Below are 23,092 nucleotides of genomic sequence, written 5' to 3'. Positions count from 1 at the left end.
TAACATTCTGGGTGTGTCTTGTACTTAACCCTTTCCCAGTCCCGAAATCAGATATTCGCCAAACATTCCCAAGGTCATCCTAATGTGTGCTCAAAGTTGGGATCTGGAGGGCTTGAGAGGGAAACAGACACAGGCAGAAAGTAGCTGGCACAGATCATCCTCCCATAAAAGCAAGGTGAAGACCGTTTGCTTTAGGGCTAGTGGAGTGAGAGGGAGCATTTGAACTGCAATGTTTTGGGCACAGTTGGAACCTTAATACATTGACACTCACACATTATCATGGTGGCTCGTGCTTGAATGTGGTTTAATATACACAAGTTCCAGCACCGGCCTCAACATTTTAAAGGAAGGGTGGAGCTTATATATAAGAAAAAAAGGAAATATTTGGATGAAGCAGGTGTTCTGGAAGTGACTTCTGTGCAGCTGGCTGGAGTTTGGGGCCCAGTAAGGAAAGAGTGCTACAAAGAGGGAAAGAGTCCAGCTTCCATCTTGTTGGGCTTGGATGTAGGTTTGCAGTGAAAAGCTGTCTGTAGTTCTGAGTATGCTTAGCACAATCTGGTTTGACAGTTTTTTATGTTGTTATTAAGCACACAGGAACACCTAGGAGACTGTTAAATCTTTTTATTTTTTAATATTTTTGTTTTCTTCTGGGCATCATTCCCGGCAATGCTCAGGGGCTGTATACAGTGCCAGGGATGGATCCCAGAATGAGTTGCCTGAGGAAGGCACCTTAACCCCCTCCCCACTCTCTCCCCACCACCTGCACTCTCTCTCTTTCTCTCTCTCTCTCTCTGGCCTATTAAGGATGCTTTTTAGTGGAATGATGTAGGAAGAATGAACTTACTGTGTGAGGAAGGAACATGGATGTGTCACAGCTACCTGTGCAATGACAGGGAACTCTAATGAGTGAATAATGGTTCCTAAGGTCTGGACGGGTTTAGAGCTCATGATAAGGTGTGTTGTTGACAGGAAATTACCAGGCTGGTCCATTCCACTGGCTTAAAAAATTGCCATAGATAAAGCTTGCATGTGTTCGGCTTTATTTTAACTCATCCAAGTATTATCCGAACCTGTCAGGAATATTTGACAGTCTTTCCTGTTTACCTAAAAGAAAAAAAGGTTTTATTCTGCTTTGTGAGCTCTTGCCTGAAGGCATCAGAAAGTTCTGTTGCTCCGGGAGACCGCTGCGTTCACTGTTGGCATGGTATCAGGAAGCGTGGTTCCAAGACCACGGCCCTCGCAGGCTCCCGTTTCCCACGCCGAGTCTGGCCGTGAGAGACCAAACATGGAATGGACACTCCTGTCTCTCGGGAGGGTAGACTCGCCGTCCTCCCAAAGCTAGAGACGGCAGACTGAGAGCTAAGGGTGACACCAGAAAATTTGAAGCACATTCTCAGGAAGTTCTCCCTTTCCTAATTTCTTTCACTAAATCCCTCCCCACTCTAATGGATAAGCATTCTAGTCCGGATCCGGACTGCTGGGTGGAGCCCCTCTGCTGCTCATCTGGAAATGGCCAGTTGAGGTGTTGGAGCAAAACCAGTCAACTCTGGGACTAAACACGAGCTCCATCCTTGGAGCCCGTTAGTTCAGCACTGTCCCGGAGATGGATTCTGCTGTATGTTCTAGACAAAGCGATAGAGAGATATCCAAAATATGAAGCGCGTCCTGCTCGAGCAAAGGCGCATCAAAGCCTGAGCTTTTGGAGCTTGGGAGATGGCTCAGAGGACTCGTGCACTCGTCTCGCACCACACGTCCCCCCTAAGCACAGTCTGGGATTGGCCCCCAAACAACGCTTCAATGAATGACAGTGTGCATGCAGAACTTGTCTGCTGAAGCCTGTGTCACGCTCCCATTATGACTGACAGGAGACCCTTGTCCTGTGAAGAGAAATAATTTTTTTCCATCTGGATAGAAGATTTGCCTCTACTGCTAGTCTGATCTTAGCAACAGAACTAGCCCCATAAAAACGTTTTAAAGCCATGATTGGATCACCTTGCTTAGAATGCTGCTTTATGGCCAAAAAAAAAGAAAAAGAAAAATTACGGCAAATGAAAAATTGACTCTTTCGTTTTAGTTCTAAGAGTCAGTGGTTTCAGATTATTCTTTGCCTGGCACGGTGTATATGGCTGCGTTGTTTTGGGTTTGGGAGGTTTTTTGTTTTGTTTTGTTTTTTGCTTTACAGATGTCTTTGAGATAAGTTCTGCACCATAAAATTTACCTATTTTTCAACTCGTTGAATTTTAGTAAATTTAAGTTTATTTATAGGGGGGGAAAGACCCCCAAAACACAAATAAGTTTAAGTGTATGGTAATCACTATGCACATTTTATGTCTCTCATCCCAAATTATTTTACTCATTCAGGCATCTCACCCATCTTGTCTTAGCCCCAGGTGATTTTCTGTTGGTATAATTTTGCCCTTTCTGTAAATTTGTGGGGGCTGGAGCAATAGCACAGCGGGTAGGGTAAGGGGTAATTCCTGAGTGCAGAGCCAAGGATGACCCCTGTGCATTGCTGGTGTGACCCAACAAGCAAAAACAAAAGAAGTTTGGTATCAGTGAATTCATACCCATGTGTGGACATGTGTGTCGTTCATTCCTCTGTAGTGATGAGGAGAGCATCTCAGTGTACAGATGGCATTTGTGTATCCATTTAACAGCTGGTGTGAATTTGGGTGGTTGCAGCTTGGAGATCTTATTGACGGTCTTATGTATGTGTCTCTGTGTGGACATGTCTTAACTTACATTGGTGGAATACATGGAGGTCGAATTGCCAGGTTGAACGGTCGGTGCACATTGAACATTTCAAGAAATCCACTAGCAGCGTATTAGGATTTCAATTTCTCCACAGTTCACCATTATTTAATGTTACTCATTTTCAGTGTTAGGGACTTGGGCCACTCCTGGCTATGTTCAGAGCTTACTCCTGGCTCTGTGTTCTGCTTGCGGATCATAGATGATGCTGGTGATTGAACCCCAGGCCGGATGAGTGCAGGTCACATGCCAAGCCCACTATGCTATCTCTTCCCCTCCGGTATTACCATTCTTTTTATCTTTAGCTACTCTTGTGACCTTGTGGTAGTATGTTACGGCATATTAGCTGACATTTCCTCAGTGACTAAAGATGTTATCCATCTCGTTCATACTTTGGCTATTCGTACATTTTCCATTGTGAAGAGGTTGTTCATACTTCAGATATTTTGTTTGTTTCTAAAAGATTTGCAGAATTGCGGTTTTAATCAAATTGTAGCTTACAATTGTGATTTTAAGTCTCCCCTCTCAGTAATGTTTTACATTTTTTTAGTTTATATAGATAGCTTATTAAAACTTCTTTTTGTTTAAATTTTTATACTTACAAATTGAATTTTTGTTTTATTTTCAGATTGTTCTTTGCTGTCACTTTTGAAGTCAATTTTTTTATATGATGTTTCTTATTCTGCAGTCTTCCTAGACTCGCTTTTTAGTTCTAGATTAGTGCTAGATTCCATAATTTTTGATCATGTCATCTGTAAATAAAAACATGTTTATACCCTTATAGTCTTTAAACTTCTTCTTTTTCTTGTAGGGTTGAATTGCCTAGGACCTCTACCTTACTATTGAATAGAAATGTTGAAAATGGGCCTTCTTACCTTTTCCTTGGTCTTAGGTGGAAAGCTCTGGCCAGTAACTAGTATGTGATTTTTTTTAATAATTGGCTCTCACTTCCATCCCTCAAACCCCAGCAAATTTTTTAATATTTGTAGTTGATGTAAATATTTTAGGAAACCAGGAAATGCACAGTCTACCAGATTTAGTCTATGATGCCGTACGATGTGGCTTTAAAAGGATGGGTAGAATTGGATTGAGAATTCTGCCATGCCCTGGATTTGTTTCTGTTTTTCCTTAGAGCATGTGGCCTTCTTTCAGAGTACCGTGTGACCTCTGTCTCACCTGCGGGGAGAGGCCTGTGGTGATGCTCTCTCACTCAGCCAGCATCTTAACAGTCTCCCGAAGTGCTGTTCCAGGTGACTCTTACTTAAGGAAACAAGCATGCCAGACAGATAAAATCACCCCAAAACACATAGCTCAGAGAGATAATTGAGTCACGTGCCACCAGAATTAGGAGCCCAAACAATCATTTAGCATACAGTGTTTTTGTTGTTGTTTTGTTTTTTTGGTTTTGTGAGGGGTTTTTGCATCTCACCTGGCAATGCTCAGGGGTTACTCCTGGCTCATGCACTCAGGAATCACTCCTGGTGGTGCTCAGGGGACCATATTAGATGCTGGGGATCAAACCTGCGTCAGCCGCGTGCAAGGCAAATGCCCTACCCGCTGTGCTGTCACTCCAGCCCCTAGCGTACAGTTTTAATTTAATGAGAAAACTGAACCCAGGAAGTTTTCTCAAGCACCTCCCCATTTCCAGGATTTCTTCGTGAACACTGAGTAGTCGGAAATGCGTGTGTCCTATGGTGTAAGTCTCTTGAGGGTGCTGATGTCCTCGCAGCACCTGTGTCACTCCCTCTAGGTAAGGTTCCTGACAGACACGGTCCCTAGCATAGCCACCTTTTTTGTTTCCCTCTGTGCCTGGGTAATGTGAGACCGTCACATTTAATTGTTATTGATGTGAGCGTTCCATTTTCTCCTGAGTGCTAATTCATGTCCTCATTTTCCTTGAAAACTCACCTCCTCCGGGATACCTTACGCAGTTGACCTCTCCTCAGTGCCCTCGATTTATTACACGTAGCTTGATTGTATTGATTTTATTTGCAGCTGATGTCTTGCTCTGCTTCTGTGTCCTTCAGCTGTTTCCCTCTGTGTGCATCTCCAGTTCTTCAAAGCAGGAATCGGTGACTTCATTTCATTCCTTCTCCTCCACCCAGCCTCCAGAGTGGAGCTCTGTAAACAGTGCGCAGATGACCAGGAAATTCTCTTGGCTCCTTGAGCCCGGAGCTTCCTTCCCTGCTAGTCTAACAGCCCAACACTGGAGCCTTGAGTCCTTTGTTTATTGGACGAGATTTCTATCGCACCTTTCCCCTAAAGAGATCAATATCAATGAAGTTTGTTTCTGCTTCTGGAAAGTGCTCTTAGCTAAGCCAGCCAAGGTTCTGATAAGATCACATGATAGCCCTTACTCCTCAACTATTGCACCCAAGAGATACAGACCAAGAAGAGGCTCTCCAGGTCTGGTTTTTGGTGTTCCCCCCCCCCCTCCCCCCATTGTTGGCATGGACCAGAATAAGTCTGTGGCAATTAGCAACAGACACTTGGCAGTGCTGGTTGCTCCTCTGGCCAGAGTTACAGAAAGAGATTGCATTCATTGTATGGCATATACAAAAAACGCAGCACAGTGCCCCTGCCCACTCACAAAAGCCCCATTTCCAGTGTTGCAGGGCTGTTGCTCACATACAGTGCTGTGTATTGGTGTGCTGGAACTGTCTCTGAGATGCAGAATCATGCTGCTAGGGACCTTTGAAGAGACTCCATGAAGGGCATGAGACCCAAATGCTCAAAAGAAACAGGTGTCAGGGTTGGCGATAGCACCAGAGATTAAAGCACTTCCCTTGCACACAGCCACCCCAGGCTCATTCCCCAGCACCAGATCGGGCCCCTCAGCACCTTCAGGAGTGATCCTTGAGCACAGGACCAGGAGTCAGCCTTGAGCACCTCCAGTTGGGACCCAAGAACCAAAAAGAGAAAGAGATGGCAGTCTCTTTGCTAGTGTAAAGGCAGCTCTCACATTGTAGATCTAGGTAGTTGGCACTTACCTTGAAATAGCAGGGCAGGGGCCAGAGCGATAGTACAGTGGCTAAGGCACTTGCATTGCTTGTGGCCGACCCAGATTTGATCCCTAGCATCCCATATGTTCCCTTGAAGTAATTCCTGAGCCCAGAGCCAGGAATAAGCCTGAGCACCAGCGGGTGTGGTGCTAAAACAATAAACAAAAAAATAGCAGACCAAGTTCAGAGGTCGTCCACAAACTGCAGCCGTTGGGAATTGGCTCTGTAACACATCAGACAGATGCCTTCAGTAGCTGGGCCAGCTTCTCTAGGAAGGGCTCCCCTTTCTGGAACCCTTGTTATGCTCATGTTGTTCCACGGCAGTTCGGCGGGGGTGGGGGGAGGGAAGGCGGCACGTGGGCTTCACAGCAAGAGACGCAGCCGTGTGAGCTGCCCGGTGTGTCTGCTCAGCGGCATCACTGGCCTCCCCTCCTTTTGAAGCTGAAATACAGAAAACATCCTCAGCCGCGAGGCCAGGAGTTAAGGCCATCGTGGCCACCCAGGAGATCTTGAGAAACTAGAAAAGGGAAGGACGTAGAGAAGCATTGGAAATGTGAGGACATGAGATGGAGACTGGGGGGTGTGGGCTGTGGACATGCTGGCCACCGCCTCTTCCCTGTAGAGTTGGGGTGCTTGCAGTGGTGTGTCTTCTCTGTGATGGCCTTGGAGTTCAGAGGGAGACACACCCACCCTCATTGGTTTATCTCCTACCCCAGCACTGTGATCGGGACACGGTCCGTGTGAGTTTCCAAAGAAAAGCACGTAGGCAGTCATGCGACTGGAGCGGGAGCGTTCGGTGCCGAGAACCATTCCCCTGGCCGACCCACTGTGACAGACAAAGGACCAGGGGGATGGAGAAACAGACTGGGCCCCAGACTTGTTGGTCGTCAGCTTATTTCTCTCTCCTCCCCAGCACAGTCCGATCTCTCCCCTTGCAGCACAATCGTAGTCATAGTTTTGGTCGGAGTCCCAGTCATCATAGGTCCATCATTCTAGTCTCCACATAGACCTCAAAGTCCTCTCCTTCATTACATCCCCTTCTCTCCCCTTATAGCAGTTATATAGCAGTCATGAAGGGTCGGGGTACACATAGGTGGGAGTTAAACATTGTCATAACAACAAACGGGTAAAGCCACTCCTTCAGGGGAAGTTCTAGGGGATTAACTCAAGGAGAAGATCTCATCTGAGGGGTCAGCACTCCAGATTACTAGGAGAACCGCTCAAGGGCAGGATTCCATCCAGGCTGTATTGCTTTCTCCTTTCCTCGGCTAGTAATCCATTTAAACAGTCATAGTGAATTTACTTTTTATAACATGTCCAGTCATTTTGTATGAACACAGTAAAGGTTGGCTCTTCTGGGGACATCTCGCTATATATTCCAGACTACAGTCCTCGGGCCAGGTTAGTCTTTCCTAACCCCAGCAGGGTCCTTATTCAGTTACTTCTTTTTGGGTCATGACAGAGTTTGTCCCATGGCTGTGCTCTTAACTTATTAAACTTACAGTGTTTAGCTTGTCCCCTCTCAATGCCAGGGTAGCTTACAGCTTGCCCTGGATCAATCCGGTGCCTTTGTCAGGACTCTGCTTTTGGGGTGCTAGGAACTAAGGGCAGCTGAGGCTTAAGTAAAGACGGATGCCCAGGAGTAAGTATTATTTTGGAGTCCGTTAACTTCCATGTTACAAAGTATAGCATGAACTGTCTTCCTGTGTCTACACAGAAAGGCCATTGCTAAACGATGCAAGTGACATAAAGGAAAGAAAGCAATATAGGATTATTAGTGCTTGATGGGATTCGGTATGCCTCAAGGGCACTGTTGTGGGAGTAACTCAGTAACCTTACCTCCCTGCGGGCAACCCAGTGTTAGCCAACAGTTGGATGGAGGGGAAGACCTGGATGCTCCCGTGTATACTGTCACATGGCCTTGCCAACTGTTGCCCTGACTGGAGTGTGCAGTGAGTGCCTGGTGGATGCCTGGGGGTGGGTGACATGGTCCTCGAGGGGTCTCCAGGCATTGGCATGCTTGTGTAGCAGCTCGTCAAGTTCACTTCCTTTATCCCCACGAGTCTTCTAGGAAGGTAACCTGGAGCTCAAGGGGGCTAGGAAGAAGGGCCACACACCCCTGTGCTATCCTCCCAGGCTTCTGGTTCCTAGAGCTGTGGTGTGAGGCGACGGCCATTTCCTGGGGTGCTGGGGGCAGAGCAGGTCTCTTTCCTGTTGGGCCAGAGCAGCACTGTGCAGTGAGCCTCCGCACACTCCACCACTCAGCCTGGGCGGGGCTGCACTCCCCACGCCATGCCAAGCTGTGCCCGCTGCCTGCTCCATGCCTACCAGCTCAAAGGCCAACTTCACGGTGATCATTTTGCGTCTGTTAAATTGCTCTTTCCTCCAGCTGACCTGTTACTTGGGGTTAATTTCCCCCAGAATCTGGAGTAATTGACCATAATGCTGAGCTGGGGTAGGAAACGTATGTCAGTGGGAACCTGTGCCACGATGCCTGGTGCTTCATTCCCTGTCCTCAGCTCAGTTGTGCTCGTGTGGTACAGCAAAGTTTGAATTCCAGGAGAGCATCTCATGCCATCTTGGCCGTCACCGGTGGCCTCTCAGGTGAAACTCAGGAATACGGGGCCGGAGCAATAAATAGCACAGCGGGTAGAGCGTTTGCCTTGCGCACGACCGACCCAGGTTCGATTCCCAGCATCCCATATGGTCCCCCGAGCACCGCCAGGAGTGATTCCTGAGTGCATGAACCAGGAGTAACTCCTGTGCATTGCCGGGTGTAACCCAAAAAAGCCAAAAAAAGAAAAAACGTCAGAGGAATAGGCTCCTGTTTCTAGCAGCAGTAGAAACTTGTGTGATGATGAACTGGTGCTGCGAAGGGAGGGCCAAGCACCAAGGACTTCTGAGTATGCTGGGGCCCTGCTCCCCGGGAACCGGAAAGACGGTGGTCTGATCTGGAGCAGAGGTGAGGGACACAGTTAACCAGCACTAAATATTCTCTTATTGCCAGAAGCAGTTTTCTGCTGTTTTTAATGAGTCAGATGTTGACTCAGATGATCTATTTACTTACTCAATTCACTGATCTTTATTGAGTGCAGGGACCAAGCGGACTTACTCCCTAACCTTATGGTGCTTTCGTTCTTTGTGGGGAGGGGTGCGTGATGAGGGAACAGATAAAGCCTCGGTAGTAGATGTCGAGGCTAAGGTGGAGTTACGGGGGGTGGGGGGAAAGGCCAGGATCTGGTCAGGAGGAAGCAGTGGCTGAGCTGAGACTCCAGCTGAGGGAGCCAGCCCCCCAGAGAGCCAGGAGGAGGTCTCCAGACAGAGCTCCACAGCACTGCAGGCAGGCACAGATGCCCCGGAGTGGACGGCTGGAGCTCTGACCGGAGAGTGGAGCGGCAGCAGATGCCGTCCAGCCTTTGCAAAGATACCATTTTATTTTTAAAATAGTGCAAAGGCCCAAGTAAAGGGTGTTGGGAGGATCCTCCCAGGATGAGAGATGCCTGCTGAAAGTAGACTATAGACCGAACATGATTGCCACTCAATGCCTCTTTTGCAAACCACAGCACCCAAAAGGAGAGAGAGAACCAAAGGGAATGCCCTGCAACGGAGGCTGAGGGGGTAGGGATATTGGGATCATTGGTGGTGGAGAATGGGCACTGGTGGAGGGATGGGTACTTGATCATTGTATGACTGAAACCCAAGCACAAAACTTTGTAAGTCTACAACTGTGCCTCGTGGTGTTTCACTAATAAAAATTTAAAAAAAATAAATAAAAATAAAAATAGTGCAAAGGCACTGGAGGGTCTTAAGTGAAGGGGTGACATGATTAGATTTGCATTTTTGAACTGTCCCTCAGGTATATAGGTATAAATGCTAGCGTATTCAGGCTCAAGGCTACATATGAACTGGCGCTGGGGGCTGTTTTTCGCTCTGGGGAGGCTAACGAGAGTGGAATGGGAGATGTACTTTTTACTGAGTCTTAATTATACACATAGAATCTTTATCATATTCGTGCATTGCCTATTCAGAGGGAAAGGAGTTAACGAATATAAAAGGAGTTAACTGACTGACTAAGTTCGGGCCTCTTCCTCAGACGAAATGGCCATCATGCCCTGGGGAGGGCATCGAGAGCATGGTGTGCTGCAGTGAGTGTGGGGGAGAGCTGCCTTCTCCCCGGGCACGGCTGAGACCATCCTGCCCCAGGCCCTTTGCATGAGATGGAGCAAAGAGGGGAAGAATCGGGGTGTCATTCCGGTGACACCACAAGGGTGGCATGAGGATTCGGAGGAGGAAAGGAACCCAGAAAGCGCATCGGAGTGAATGTGGCACTGCCCACACAGAGAAACAGCGGACTCAGGACATGAGCACAGATTAAGTTCCCTCAGCAGAGGGTCTGCATCACTTGGGAGGTTAGGGGGCTAAGGAAGGCGAACCTGTCACTGAGACTATAGCTGTCAGCAAATGGGGCAGGGTGGGAGTGAAGGAACAGTGGACCGGAGGTGACCGAGAGGGTGGGGAATGGGGTCCTGGACTTCAGTGGCAGGGTAGGCAGTGTCTTCGAACAGAAGCTTCAGTGCTGTTATAGTCGCAATTACGTAAACATAATAAATTTTTTAAAAGTATTTACCTAAACATAATTTTTTTAAAAAACTTTTAATTTATATGTGTTTATGTGTGCATGTGTGTGTATATACACAGAGAGAGATTTGTTGCTGCTTTGAACTTGTTGCAGTTGAGATTCCTGTTCACCAGCCTCGTAGAGTTCTTGGTCGTATACACACATGGATATAGGAATTGGAGTTTCAGGGAAGAATTTGTTGGTGGAAGTAGGAATTCAGGAAGCATCAGCGTTTGGTTTCTCCTTAAAGCCCTAGGTCTGGATGAGATCGCTTAAAAGATGACTGGAAAGGGGAAGACGCAGCGAGAGCACGTTCTGTGGGGCTTGGAGAGGAGCCCGGTCAGGGCTGGCGAGGAGCGGGTCCGGAGAGGTGGGGGCGTACCGGAGTGCAGTCTTCTGTGAGGACTGGGGGGCGTGGGCAGTTCTGAGCTCTGGCGGCAGGAGAGACCCTCTCCAGCAGCCACATCTTCTGGGTTCCTGCGTTGGGGCAGGGCCGAGAGGGGGACGGTGCTCTGGGCATGGGTGTGGTGTTAGAATTACATGCATGGGAAACCAGTGTTAGCAGCATTATATGCCACAGAATCTTACTGTGTTTTTAAAACTTTTTTTATTCTGTGCCTAGAATTTGAAAATACTCTGAGTTCTAAGCATAGAATTTATGAAATAGGATCACTCCTGTAAACCCACACAAGTATGACATTTGCTTTATGAAATCTAGTCAGGAACACGGGTTCAGTGAAGAAGTTATACCATGAGCTTGTCATTATAATTGTGTCTAGTGACTTCAGGAGAGTCCCAGAGACTGAGAAGGCGTCTACAATGGGACAGTGGCTGAGGCTGAGGGGCTCAAGGTCGTCTGGGAGGGAAGGGGGGAGATGAGACATTAAAACTGAGGCTAGGAGAAGCCGTTGTGTAGGGGTCATGCGGTCTGGAACACAGTTACGGGACCCGAGTGTATAAAGCAGGTGAGCATGACACCCCAGAATGGGAGCATGTGACGGTGGTGGTTATGTAATTCCTGGGAACCCGTGACCATGGGGAGTGGAGTTTGGAATCATTGTTGCTACTGAGGAAGATCGATTTGGTGTGAGCGCCCACCCAAAGGAACTTTTGCAGTAGCTTCAGCAAGGGATGCTGGTGGCCTGTTTTTGTTGTTTTTTTTTTGGGGGGGGGGGCAGGACTTACTCCTGGCTTTGTGCTTAGGAATCACTCCTGGCAGGCTGGAATTGAGCCCGGCTTGGCCACGTGGAAGGCAGGCATCCTGCTTGCTGGACGAGGGCCCTGGCCCCAGGGGCCGTGACTAGCCGGTGCCATTAGAGATGGAAAGAAGAGAATATATTTGATTTTTGGAAATAGCATCTGCAGGATTTAGAGATTGAATGTGAAGAACGAAGAAGATGGCAGTGATGACTAAAGGCTGACGTCATGAGTGCCGGCTACACATGCTCTCTTTGGAATGAAGCGGGTTTATGGGGAGGCAGCAGGTGTTCTGTGTTGGGTGTCTGAGCTGTCCGCGACAACAAGAAGAGGGGTGCTGAGGCCCATTGAACTCCAAAGAGGATTTTTGTGGCAAAGAGATCTGCTTCAGAGCTGTTAACATAGACAGTTGCAATTCTAAACCTTGAGGAAGAAAGTTGTAAGCTAATTTTTGATACCTAAGGGAAATGAGTCTAGCACTGAATAATTCTGATATCTCCAGGACAGCAGACAAAGAACTCCCAGAGAAAGAAGGAAAACAAGGACGCAGTTTGTCTGAGCCATTCTGAAGTCTGTAGACTCCTGGGCGTGCAGACTTCAGAGTTGAACTCATGTCTGCACTGGTTCGGTCTTCTGCAAGGGAAAAAAAAAGAAAAGGAGCCTCTTTCCCTCGGGGCGGTGCTGCTAAATAAACTTGCTTTAAACGGGGAGTTGAGAAACTCTCCTCCTGCCACTGCCCCTCCTCCCTGGTAGTCCTCACTTCAAAGCTTAAATATTGTGAAAACAGAGGAAGGAGGAAGGCGTGCTCAGGCTCTCATCGTCGTAACCTTTGGGGGCTGCTGTGAGGCCAGGAGGCCTGTCAGGAGACTTTCCGTTCCTGAAAGGAGCCCAGGAAGCAATGGCGTGATGGCGTGCTGTTGGGGAGCACGGCTGTGTGCGGCCCCGCAGCCCTGCCCGGCCCCGCAGCTCCGCCTGCGACCCGGCTTCCCCCACACACGCCCGTGACTGGACTCGAGACCTGTCGAGCGAGGGAGCCTGGGAGAGGCCCCCCAGGAGCACGCGGTGCTGCTCCTGCTGTCCTTGGAAGAGTGTGTCCCTTTCATGTGTCCCTGACCACCCAGGGCTGCCGGGTAGAGTCCTCATATATTTAAATCAGGTTCCTCTCAGATTTGCATACTTTTCACGGAGCTTGTCACTACCAGGCGTTGCTAGTCGTACAAAGAGGTTTGGGGAGGGGGACAGAGAAAACTTGGGCCTCGCGTGTTCAGACAGAGATTTCCACATTTCTTCTCTCCGAGTAGGGGTTTTGTCTGTAGACGGGGGAAGCAGAGGGTTGAAACCCAGAGTGCCAGGTGAGGGGGCAGCAGCTGGAGGGAGCAGCTGCCTCAGTGGACTGTCCCCTCAGCAGATGCTCCCCCAGGCTGTCCTCTTCACGGGTGCACAGGGCAGAGCAGACGGGGTGCTTTTTCTTCCTTCCTTCCTTCCTTCCTTCTTCCTTCCTTCCTTCCTTCCCTCCCTCCCTCCCTCCCTCCCTCCCTCCTTCCTTCACTCCTTTCTTCCTTCTCTCCCTCTTTCCCTCCTTCCCTCCTCCCTCCCTCCCTCCCTCCCTCCCTCCCTCCTTCCTTCCCTCCTCCCTCTCTCCCTCCCTCCCTCCCTCCTTCCTTCCCTCCTCCCTCTCTCCCTCCCTCCCTCCCTCCTTCCTTCCCTCCTCCCTTTCTCCCTCCCTTCCTCCCTCCCTCCTTCCCTCCCTCCTCCCTCTCTCCCTCCCTCCCTCCCTCCCTCCTTCCTTCCCTCCTCCCTCTCTCCCTCCCTCCCTCCCTCCCTCCCTCCTTCCTTCCTTCCTTCCTCCCTCCTCCCTCTCTCCCTCCCTCCCTCCCTCCTTCCTTCCCTCCTCCCTCTTTCCCTCCTTCCCTCCTCCCTCTCTCCCTCCCTCCCTCCCTCCCTCCCTCCCTCCTTCCTTCCCTCCTCCCTCTCTCCCTTCTCTCCCTCCCTCCCTCCCTCCTTCCTTCCCTCCTTCCTCTCTCCCTCCCTCCCTCCCTCCCTCCTTCCTTCCCTCCTCCCTCTCTCCCTTCTCTCCCTCCCTCCCTCCCTCCTTCCTTCCCTCCTTCCTCTCTCCCTCCCTCCCTCCCTCCCTCCCTCCTTCCTTCCCTCCTCCCTCTCTCCCTCCCTCCCTCCCTCCCTCCCTCCTTCCTTCCTTCCTGTTCTGGAGCTGCTCTGGTACCCCTGGTGGTATTGCCGCCGGCCTCTGTTCCTGGCCTCCCTGGCTCTAGCTGGCCGCCTTCAGGCCATGCCCTCTGGGTCTCGGTGAGGGTGGGTGCTGCCCTTACTCTCGCCCCCCATCGCAGCTTTGCACTGGGCTTCTGGGGAGACTCCTCGAGGGGATTGTCTTTCCGAGCCTAGGAAGAGAGAAAGCCAGACTAGCCGGGAGCCTGCTGAGAGGAGAAGAGGAGGTCTGGAGAAACAGGTCTCTGCCAGAGCCCAAGGAGGCCGGAGGTCAGGCTCCTCCTAGGGTTTTTCAGTCCTAAAAGCTGCCCGGCAGCCAGAGACGCGCTGCCTGCTCCAGCACGGAACTGCAGTGGCATCTGAAAGAGCGAGTCGGCACTCCTGCGGCGAGCACTCCTGGGGCCGCTGTCTTTCTCTTGCTAAACGTGTTCATCTCTGGACAGAGCAGCCTGGCAGCGTGGGGCCTTGCAGCCAGCCCCCGTCTTGGGCACGGGCGGCTTCTTGCGGTGTGGGCGGCCTGTCTCCCCTCTGCCCCAGCCGCACGCCTGGCGGACTGGGATCTGTTGTCCCCAGGTGGAGACCAGGATGGAGACTCAGCGTCCGGCTGTGGATAGTGTGCCTGCCTGAGTGGGCGGCGGCCTTGGCAGGCACACTATCCACAGCCGGCCACACGCTTCCACGCAGGGGAGCTGAGAGACACTGGGTCCGCAGAGATGGCAGTGCTTCGGGTCTGCAGATGGCAGTGCTCCAGGTCTGCAGAGATGGCAGTGCTCCGTGCTCCCACCGACATGCCCAGGTGCAGAAGTGGCTGCTTGTGCTCTGCTGCCTGAGCTCCCGGCGCCTGAGGGCTCGTGCGAGGCTCTTGTCTCCTCACCTTCTAGCCATGCCAGTTATAGCTGACCGGTCTTGTCATCGATTCAGCAGAAAAATGATTGCTTATTTTAGAATTGTTTCTCGGTTGTTCAGTGACGTGTTCTGTTGCAGGTCAGAGTGGCTTGTCTGAATCGGAGCTTCTTCCCTCTGAAGACTCCCTGACGCCCAGCACGGGTGGTAGTGGGTTCCGCCTCCCTGCCTCCCCTCAGCACAGCTCACCTGCGCCAGCCCCTTCGCACTCTGCGTCCTGCTGTGTCTGGAGAGTGGGTGCTTCTCCCTCCACCGCACAAAACCAGGCTGGAGGGGAAGGGAACGCAGACACGCCTCCTTTGCCCGTCCTGTGGGCTGGCGAAAGGAAGGGTGAAGATCCATTCCTACTCTGTACTGCAGATGTCCATGGGCTGGGTCAGCGGACGTGCTGTAGTCCCAGGATAGCCGCTGAGTGGAAGTGGTGTGAGTGGAAGTGGAGGGTTCTTCCCAGCAAGCTTTCGTAGCGCCTGCTGTTTCCAGAGTGTTCTTACAAACAAGCTTTGAAGTCAGTGAGCTGCCCTGAACTTCGAGGAACTTGCAGCTTGCTGAGAAATTGTGATGCTCTTTCCTCAGAAATACGCTGCGTAGTTGCGGACACACAGATGTGTCAAGCACATCTGTCACCTGCGTGACTTGCTCGACACTGTAGGTACCAGGTGATCCGTGGTGGCGAGCTGGGCTGAGCTGAACTGAGCCAGTCCATCCCCTGGGAGTTTAAGAGCCTGCAGGCCCTTGTGAGCATCTGCGGGGACCTCGACCCTGCCTGCCAGAGGGCAGCGGGGGCACAGCTGGGCGGATGCGTATGCATGGACCCACTCGCCACTTGCTTCCTACAGCACGTCCTACATGAGTCCTCAAGGCTTGTCAGTCTGGGGCTGGAGCGAAAGTGCAGCGGGTAGGGCGTTTGCCTTGCACGCGACCGACCCGGGTTCGATTCCCAGCATCCCATATGGTCCCACGAGCACCACCAGGAGTAACTCCTGAATGCAGAGCCGGTAGTAACTCCTGTGCATCGCCAGGTGTGACCCAAAAAAGCAAAAAATAAAAAAGGCTTGTCAGTCTTTTAGGATTTTGCTTGAACCTTTGACAATTTGCAATTCCAGTGACCATGAAGTTTAAAACTTCTCTTGCAAGTGAGATAAAAAGCGACACCTGCCCAGCTGGAGTTGAAGCCTGCCCTGGTCTGTGACTTTCCTAAAACACCCCTTTTGGGTGTGTCAGAAGTAGGGGATATGTAAGAAAATGCATGTTCAGCTTATTAAAACCCAAATTTATCCATAACTGCTCAGTTTAACCAACTTTAAATAGTGTTTTTTACGTAACAGTAAAGCTGCATTTTTGTCTGGCAGGGATTGAATTAAAATGTCAAGGTCTCAGGCTTTGAAACTTGCCAGTTTTCTTCATCCTCTTTCGAAATTTCATGGGAAAATGAGTTCCAGAGTCTGCTTGGTCCTCCGAGTTGGGAGGGGTATGCTGGCAGTGGGGAGCTGGAGGGTGCTGTTTAGGGGGCGAGGGGCAGAGTCTCAGCCCAGGAAGTGGGTGTCCGGTTCTGCAGTGCGCAAGCCCTGAGCACAGCGCACAGGCCCTTTCCACAGACCCTGGCTGAGGCGCCAGTGTTCTTGGACGGTGAAACAGGAAATACGGTTATGCCTTCGTAGCATTAGGCAAGGTGTTGGCTGTTGTGCCATCTTGTGTAGGGATCGCATTTGTGTGAAAATTGTTGATCATGGGTTTTCGCCTCAGGTCCCACCACACCCTGTGCGCTCTCAGCAGATGTGAGGCTTAGCTGTGGGTGATGGAACTAAATGAATCGTATCACGTTCAGATGTTAACTTGAAAAGTTGAAGGGTCAGGTGGAAAGTTTGGTTCCCACAAAACGAACCTTTTTGAAAACCTGACTCCAATCTGCAGGAGTTTGGAACGTGAGTCTCGCTTCTGTTTTCTCTGAGAATGTGTTCTGGGGTGCACAGATACCTGTGACATAGCTTCCTGTCTCAGTGGTCCCCGTGGATGTAGCTCTCCTCTCGGAGCCCCAGGCCTCTGGGAGAGCAGGGACCTGCGTGCTGCTTCCTCATTCGGGGTCACGTCACTCACACAGGGCGCTCTGGGCCCGGAGACATAGGTGGGACTCCAGTTGTTGAGCTGTGTCCCATGGTAACAGGCAGGCTGGCACCTGCCCCCACCCAGGAGCGCCCAAAGCCCAGCCATTCTTGTCCTCTCCCGATCTGCCTTGAAAGATGAAGATCTTTTCAAGGGTGGGGCAGCTGCTGAAGACCCCTGTGACGCCCAGCTCAGTGGCGGGAGGAGGCGGGCTGGAATCACCTTCTGCCCCACGGCCCCGCTCTCCCACTTCCCAGCCAGGAGGGCCTGGGAGGAGCTGGGGACGGGGAGGGGCCGAGCGCTCAGCAGGTAGCCGCTCCGCCCTCCTTTCTGAATTGCTGCAAGTTCTGACTGTCCTGTGCAGATTGACTGAAAGCAGCCTCGAAGGAGCCCTGCTCCTCAGCTGGGAAGAGGGCCGAGGTGGCGTCCTCACTCAGAGGCAGAGCAGACTCCCAGAGACCGCTGGGGGCAGGAGAGAGGGTGCCGGGGTAGGGCCAACTTGCCTTGTACACAGCTCACCGGCACCTGGGCCCCACCAGGGCACCGCCCCCGCCCCACCCAGCACACACTGCGCCCCTCAGAAAGCCCTTTAGCCTGGGTGCTCCTGTCTCCTAACACACTGCATGGTATACAGGTATGATAAGCTGTTGGCATTGTCTTTAAACTAAATGAAGCTGAACAGTAAAATGTAGAGAAGTCTTCCTCTGTGAGTGAGGGCTTGAGTTTCATTGTGACGTTCAGTTTGGGGTTTGTTGCTGTTGTTGCTGTTGTTGCTGTTGTTTTCCATCCAGAGAAAGAGCATTGTATGATATCCTGATAAGCCCAGTGGTTGGGTTGTTCTTCTGCTTTTGTCCCTCAGGACACTACCTTGTTCGACCTTCTCTGGGAGGGGCAGGTGTGTTTGTGGTGAAGAGTGGAGGGTATTCTGGGCTCCAGCTGGGGGAGCCCGCAGATCCCCTTGCGCTTTGAAACGCGTTCGTCATCGAAATTAAGAGCAATCGTCCTCCCCAGCGGCCTGTGCTCATCTCTCTGTACCCAGCATGGTCTCCAGAATTCAATCAGAGAGCAGTGGAGGGTTCATGACACTTACGGTGCTTTCTGGAACCATCTACAGCTACCAAGGAAAAAAGATAGAATTTCATCCCCTGTAGCAGTCACTTCACACCCGACACCACCCACCAGTCCCTAGGGCCAGTGAGTAATACCTACTCAGCACCTGGGACAGGTCCAGCCTCCTCTGGGTGACAGGAGAGGAACTGAGCCTAATTTATGCAGCTAATAACCTCAGTGCAGCAGCTTAGGAATGAGCCTTCCAAAACTTCCCCTGACTTTCCCCAGTGTGTCACAGTGGCATATGTTCTCGTTAGCAGTGCTGCTCCCAAATTCAGCTGCCATTTCATGGTTTTCACCTTTTGGAAATCAAATTCAGGGCAAGAGAGAGATCCCAAAGGGTGGCGTCACGCCTGCGGTACGCCAGGCCCCACGTTCCGTCCCGAGCCCCACCCGCCTGCCCTCTCCCCCAGCTCAGCCCAAGGAGTGCCGTGACTGGCCTGTGGGCACTGCTTGAAGCCCCCTCCCCTGGGTTTTCAAACCAAAGGCATCAGGTGCAGCTGAGAAGGTGCGCGTGCAGGTGCGGCGCCCTGGCGGGCGGGGCCTTCACACGCGCTGGTTTGGTGTGCCCCTGCCCACGTGAGCAGGGCTGGGGTCCATGGAGCTGCCCTCTGCTCCAGCCTGCCTTTGACTAATGAGGTGTGAGTCGGAGCCAGGCCGAGTTCATTTCGGAGGCAATCCATTTCCTGCTACTTTTATTTGGCCAGCACCATCCATCACCACAAAAGAGCCCTTGGGACCTTCTGCACCGTCCCAGAGCCATAGAGGGAGGAAGGAAACTGGGAGCTGAGCGGGGCGGGGAGTGCGGAACGGCAGGGCTGGGTGGCAGAGATGCCTTCACTCCCCGCCACCATCCCGGGGCGCCTTCACCCCACCCGACCTTAGCACTGGGGCTCCCCCTCAGTGGAAAGACGGCGCGCTTGTCAGATGGAGGGGACATATCGGGGCCATCCGCGCTTCCACTCGGAGGTCCTTGAGGGGAAAGACAACTGGTATCCAATATCTGCAACTAATGAACTTATCAGTAAATAGAACACAGGAGCTCATTAATCTTAACTTTGCTCTTGGACCGAGTGGGAGTTGGACTTCTCAAGAGACAGAAAATTCATCTCAGTTCTTTTCCTTAAACCCAAATCCCAATTTAGAGTGGAACACGTTGTCTCCCTAGGAAGCAGTTAATAATGTATTTCACGCACAATGGATGGCCCTGGCCGGCCTGGCTGCGTGGTGCGCCAGGGCAGAGCCGTGTGCTCCAGCGTCTCGCTTCAGTTCCCGCCGCTCCCCTAAACCACTCGTTGCTCAGTTCTGCAGAGAACCTGAGGGGAGCCAGCTTGGAAGAACCGGTTTGCAGGGTGGTCCCCGTTCACACTGACGGCCAGGACCCAGGCTGGACAGAAGGAAGTCTGGGAGGGGGCTGCGTGCCTAGAGAGTGAGTGCCAGGTCCTGGTGGAACTTCAGCAGTCCGAGGACGGAGTCGGCCTGCCCACGGGCATTCGGGGGGCTCAGTCTCGGGGGCGCAGGCTCCTGAGGGCCCACGATGGTGGTGAGGAGCCGGCCAGCCTTGGCAGCTCTCTCCCCCATCTGAAGCTTCTCCCACTTCCAGGAGACCCTTGGACACTTGCTTTTGCGCCCCCAGGGTTGCTTGAGATGGATCAGAAAGTAGGAAGGAAGTTCCACCCTGCTCATGCCCAGGGCACAGACAGCCCTGGAGTCCCCGGAGGCCTCCTCCCCCGCCTCCCGAGAGCCTCTGGAGCTGGCGTTTCCATCCCTTCCTGTTCCCATGTGACGCTTCCCAGCCCTTGGGATGATCCATGTCCCTTTGAGAACCCCTCACCTGCGGGTCGGGGCTTGGTCACGCTTTGCCCGAGCCCTGCCGTCCGGGAGGGTGCGATTGACGCCGCGGTCACTTCTGCCGCTCTCGCCCCTGGGAGGAGTAGGTGGCCATGCCCACCGCAGTGCCCGCCCGGCGTGCTGGCAGGGAAGGGGCTTGCAGCCACTCTCTCCCTCGTTGGCAGCGGTCAGCTCTGTGCACTGCACCATGCCCAGGCAGGAGCCGCACTGGGATCAGGGCTGCCTCAGGGCGGTGGCCCCTGGGGGCACTGTGCCCTTCAGACCCCGGCAGGCCTCGGTGTCCCAAGCAGGTCGCCGGCCACGGTGCCCTCTCTTGCCCGCGTCCTCTACCACGGGGGGCGGGGCGGGCGTCTTGGCTCGGAGTCCCCTAACCGCCTGTCTCTCTGCTCCCCGCGCCACAGGCTACGTGTTCTGCATGCTACACCGCCTCCCGGAGCAGCACGACTGTACGTTTGACCACATGGGCCGCGGGCGAGAGGAGGCCATCATGAAGATGGTGAAACTGGACCGGAAAGTGGGGCGCTCCTGCCAGCGCATCGGGGAGGGGTGCTCCTGAAGGCCGGGCACGGCCGCCACACGACGCTGTTCTTAGTTCACTAATGTTAGCCTTATTTAGGACAAAGTCAGCCAGACACCTTGTACTGGGCGCGCCAGACGACAGCCAGTCCGTTCCCTTTCTTTAGCCAGCCATCCTGGTACTGTAGTTTAGGGGTTGATGGTGGTTGAAATTGATTTCTGGCTGGTTACTAAGGTGCCTGCTAGCCATTGTATAAAATTAAAACATGAAGAATATTTTTTTTGAGCATGGCTAGTGGATTTCAAAACAACACATACCTGTCACTGCTGGGGTCAAACATTAAAAAGCCTTAAGCGGAAGTGTTCCAGACGGGACTCGGAGCCGCTGGAGGAGAAGCTGGCGTCAGAGTCCCCACGACGCACGCACACGGCGCCGCCAGAAACTGCTTAAAGTCCGGCCTCGCACCTCTTCACTGCTCCCCAGTCCCGGTAGCAGGACACCTGCTGGCCGCGTGCTCCCGGGGCTGGCGGGGGTTGGGGGGCAGGTTCTTAGGAACATTTTTTATCTGACTTGCTATGAAAAAAAACTCTTCCTCACCCAAGAAGACAAACAATAACCTCACTTTGAAATTACTCCACTCAAGACTAGCCCAGCCCGAGACCCCCTTCCCTCACCGGATCCAGTGCCCTGGGCCACAGTCAGGGGCCCCCGTGGTCGCTCCCCGTGGCTCTGCCCTAGATTCCTAGATTGGGAGTTTCCTTTGGGAGAGTTTCCCGGCCCAGGGGAAGCTGGAGGGGCGCTGGCAAGCGGACCCCGCCCTGCCCTCTGCCGGAGGCCCAAGAGCTGAGGGGGCGTCCTGTCCCACCGGGCAGTGGGCAGGGCCTGTGCCCCTGCGCCCAGGCAGAAAGCCGCTCAGGCCCGACGGGAGGGCAGAGGTGGGCTCTGGCCTTGTTGCAGGGGCTGGGGGCGGCGGTCGCAGGAGTGAGAGACCCTTGGAACACCTGATGGGCATCCAGCGGCCCCGCTGCCCCATCTGACACAGGTCGTGAGGGGACATGACTCCTGCAGGGACGGTTTGTATCTGCCCACACAGGCTTCTGGAACTTTCCCTCTTACACCACAGCAAACAGTTCAGCTCTGCAAATTAGCAGCGAAACACCTACAAGTACAAGTGTTTTTTGGTCCAAAATACCGAACTTAGGAAATCATGCTCTCCACCCCCACCCCCGAGTGGAATCCGCTGCAAAATCTCCAGCCTTAATTCTTGCTTCAGGACCCAGCCTGGCGTCTTGCTCTCGGGCAGCCCAGGGCAGGGGGCCCGGTCCGCCCGCGTTTACCACTGTTTTCAAGCCACGGCCTTCCTCAGGCTCCCACCCCGAAGAGCCCACCCGTGCCCTCCGCCCTCCTCAGGCCGGCAGCGAGGGGCGGGCGGCACACAGGGGGCCGCGCCCTGTTCACTTCCCGAGGGTAGAGCTGGGGTGGGGGGGGGGGAGGGCGGAAGGGCTGTGCCCCGCAGTCTCTGTTCTGTGAAGTTTGTTCAATGTAAGGAAAGCTTAAATTCTTGTATCTTTAAGAGAGAAAAATCTTATTTAACCCTTTTGTGTTCTAGATTTACTTACACACATAGCCTAGAGCTCAGTTTTAGTTTTAACATTGTGAAAATATTAAAAGAATCTTGTAACTTTATTCTTTTTTTTCTCCTGCTGAAAAAAAAATTAAACCAATCGTATGAAAGTTTGGATTTCTCTCTCCTACTGATTCTAAGTGCCACTGGGGTCCAAGGGCAAAAGGCCTCCCTGAAGGGCTTGGAGGAGAAGGGGTGCGGTGCAGACTCCCTGCTCTGTCTAGGCCACCTGTCCCGGCGAAGCGGCTGCTGTCCGGTCTTGGCCAGCGTGATGGGGGGCGTGAATCCACCGCGGGCCCACAGGGAGCTGGTGTGGGTGCAGGAGCTCAGGGTGAACCTGGCCTGGAGCACCCCTCAGCCCAGCCCTGGGGTTAGAAGCATCAAGCAGGGGGAGATAGGGCAGGACTGTTGCCCACTGGTGGGTGCCAAGGTGCCGGCAGTCAGATGGGGGCGCTGGAGAGGAGAGAGTGTCGGAGCGGGGGGAGCCCGTGGGCCAGGGCCAGTCTCTGGGCCCAGGACGGAAGGGGTCCCCGAGAGCAGAGGCACCAGGCCATGTGGCACCATGCTCACAGCTTCCTGAGAGAGGCCTCAGGAAAGAGGTGGCAGACGCAGGGGCCCTGATAGTCCAGGCTCTGCTTCTGCCACATTTGGGCACGACTCTGACAGGAAATTTAGGAGCTGATGAAAATAACGGCGGACGTGGTCACTTCCCTTGCATCCCGCTGACTGAGAAGTGCAGGCAGGGACTGCACACAGCCCTGACCCTGCAGCCGCACATGTGCCGAGAGTATGAAGGTGGCCCGTCCCGAAGTCTCTGGGACCCAGGTGAGACGTCGAGGACAGTGGCCCCAGATGGAGTCGAGCAAGTTTGTGGAGAAACTGCAGCCCCAGCGCGTTGCTGGGGAACTGTGAAATGTCTCGGACCCCGTAGAAAACAGGTTGGTTCCCTTGAAATCCAGGCGTGCCAGCTGACCCGGGGGTTTCCCTTCTTGGCATTCACCCCAAAGAACTGAAATCAGAGAGTCCAGTGCATGCTGCTGATCCTCAGTGGGGGACAGCCCTGGGAACCCCAGCAGTCTGGATAGGCAGCATGAGCTGCTCCAGCTCGGGAGAGTCCAGCCAGGCCCAGGGGCCACTGCAAGACGGGACCTCTCCTGAGGATGTCCGCAGTTGGCTGTCGGGACAGAAAGCAGATG

The 23,092-nt window shown here is 52.8% G+C and overlaps 1 protein-coding gene across 1 annotated transcript in view; it reads left to right on the top strand.

Annotated features, from left to right (window-relative positions):
* ZFAND3 (zinc finger AN1-type containing 3) overlaps nucleotides 1-22,011 on the top strand; it is a 306,708-nt gene extending 284,697 nt beyond the window's left edge. Inside the window, exon 6 of the mRNA XM_056137350.1 lies at nucleotides 20,157-22,011. Within this exon, the coding sequence (XP_055993325.1) occupies nucleotides 20,157-20,311 (155 nt within the window). The 3' untranslated portion in view covers nucleotides 20,312-22,011. The remainder of the gene's footprint in view (nucleotides 1-20,156) is intronic.
* The last annotated feature ends 1,081 nt before the right edge of the window (nucleotides 22,012-23,092 follow it).

Source organism: Sorex fumeus, unplaced genomic scaffold, assembly GCF_029834395.1.
Source record: "Sorex fumeus unplaced genomic scaffold, SorFum_2.1 ptg000123l, whole genome shotgun sequence".
In the NCBI taxonomy this organism is placed as follows: Eukaryota; Metazoa; Chordata; class Mammalia; order Eulipotyphla; family Soricidae; genus Sorex; species Sorex fumeus.
The sequence above is the reverse complement of the archived record's forward strand: the minus strand, read 5'-3'. Positions and strand labels throughout refer to the sequence as shown.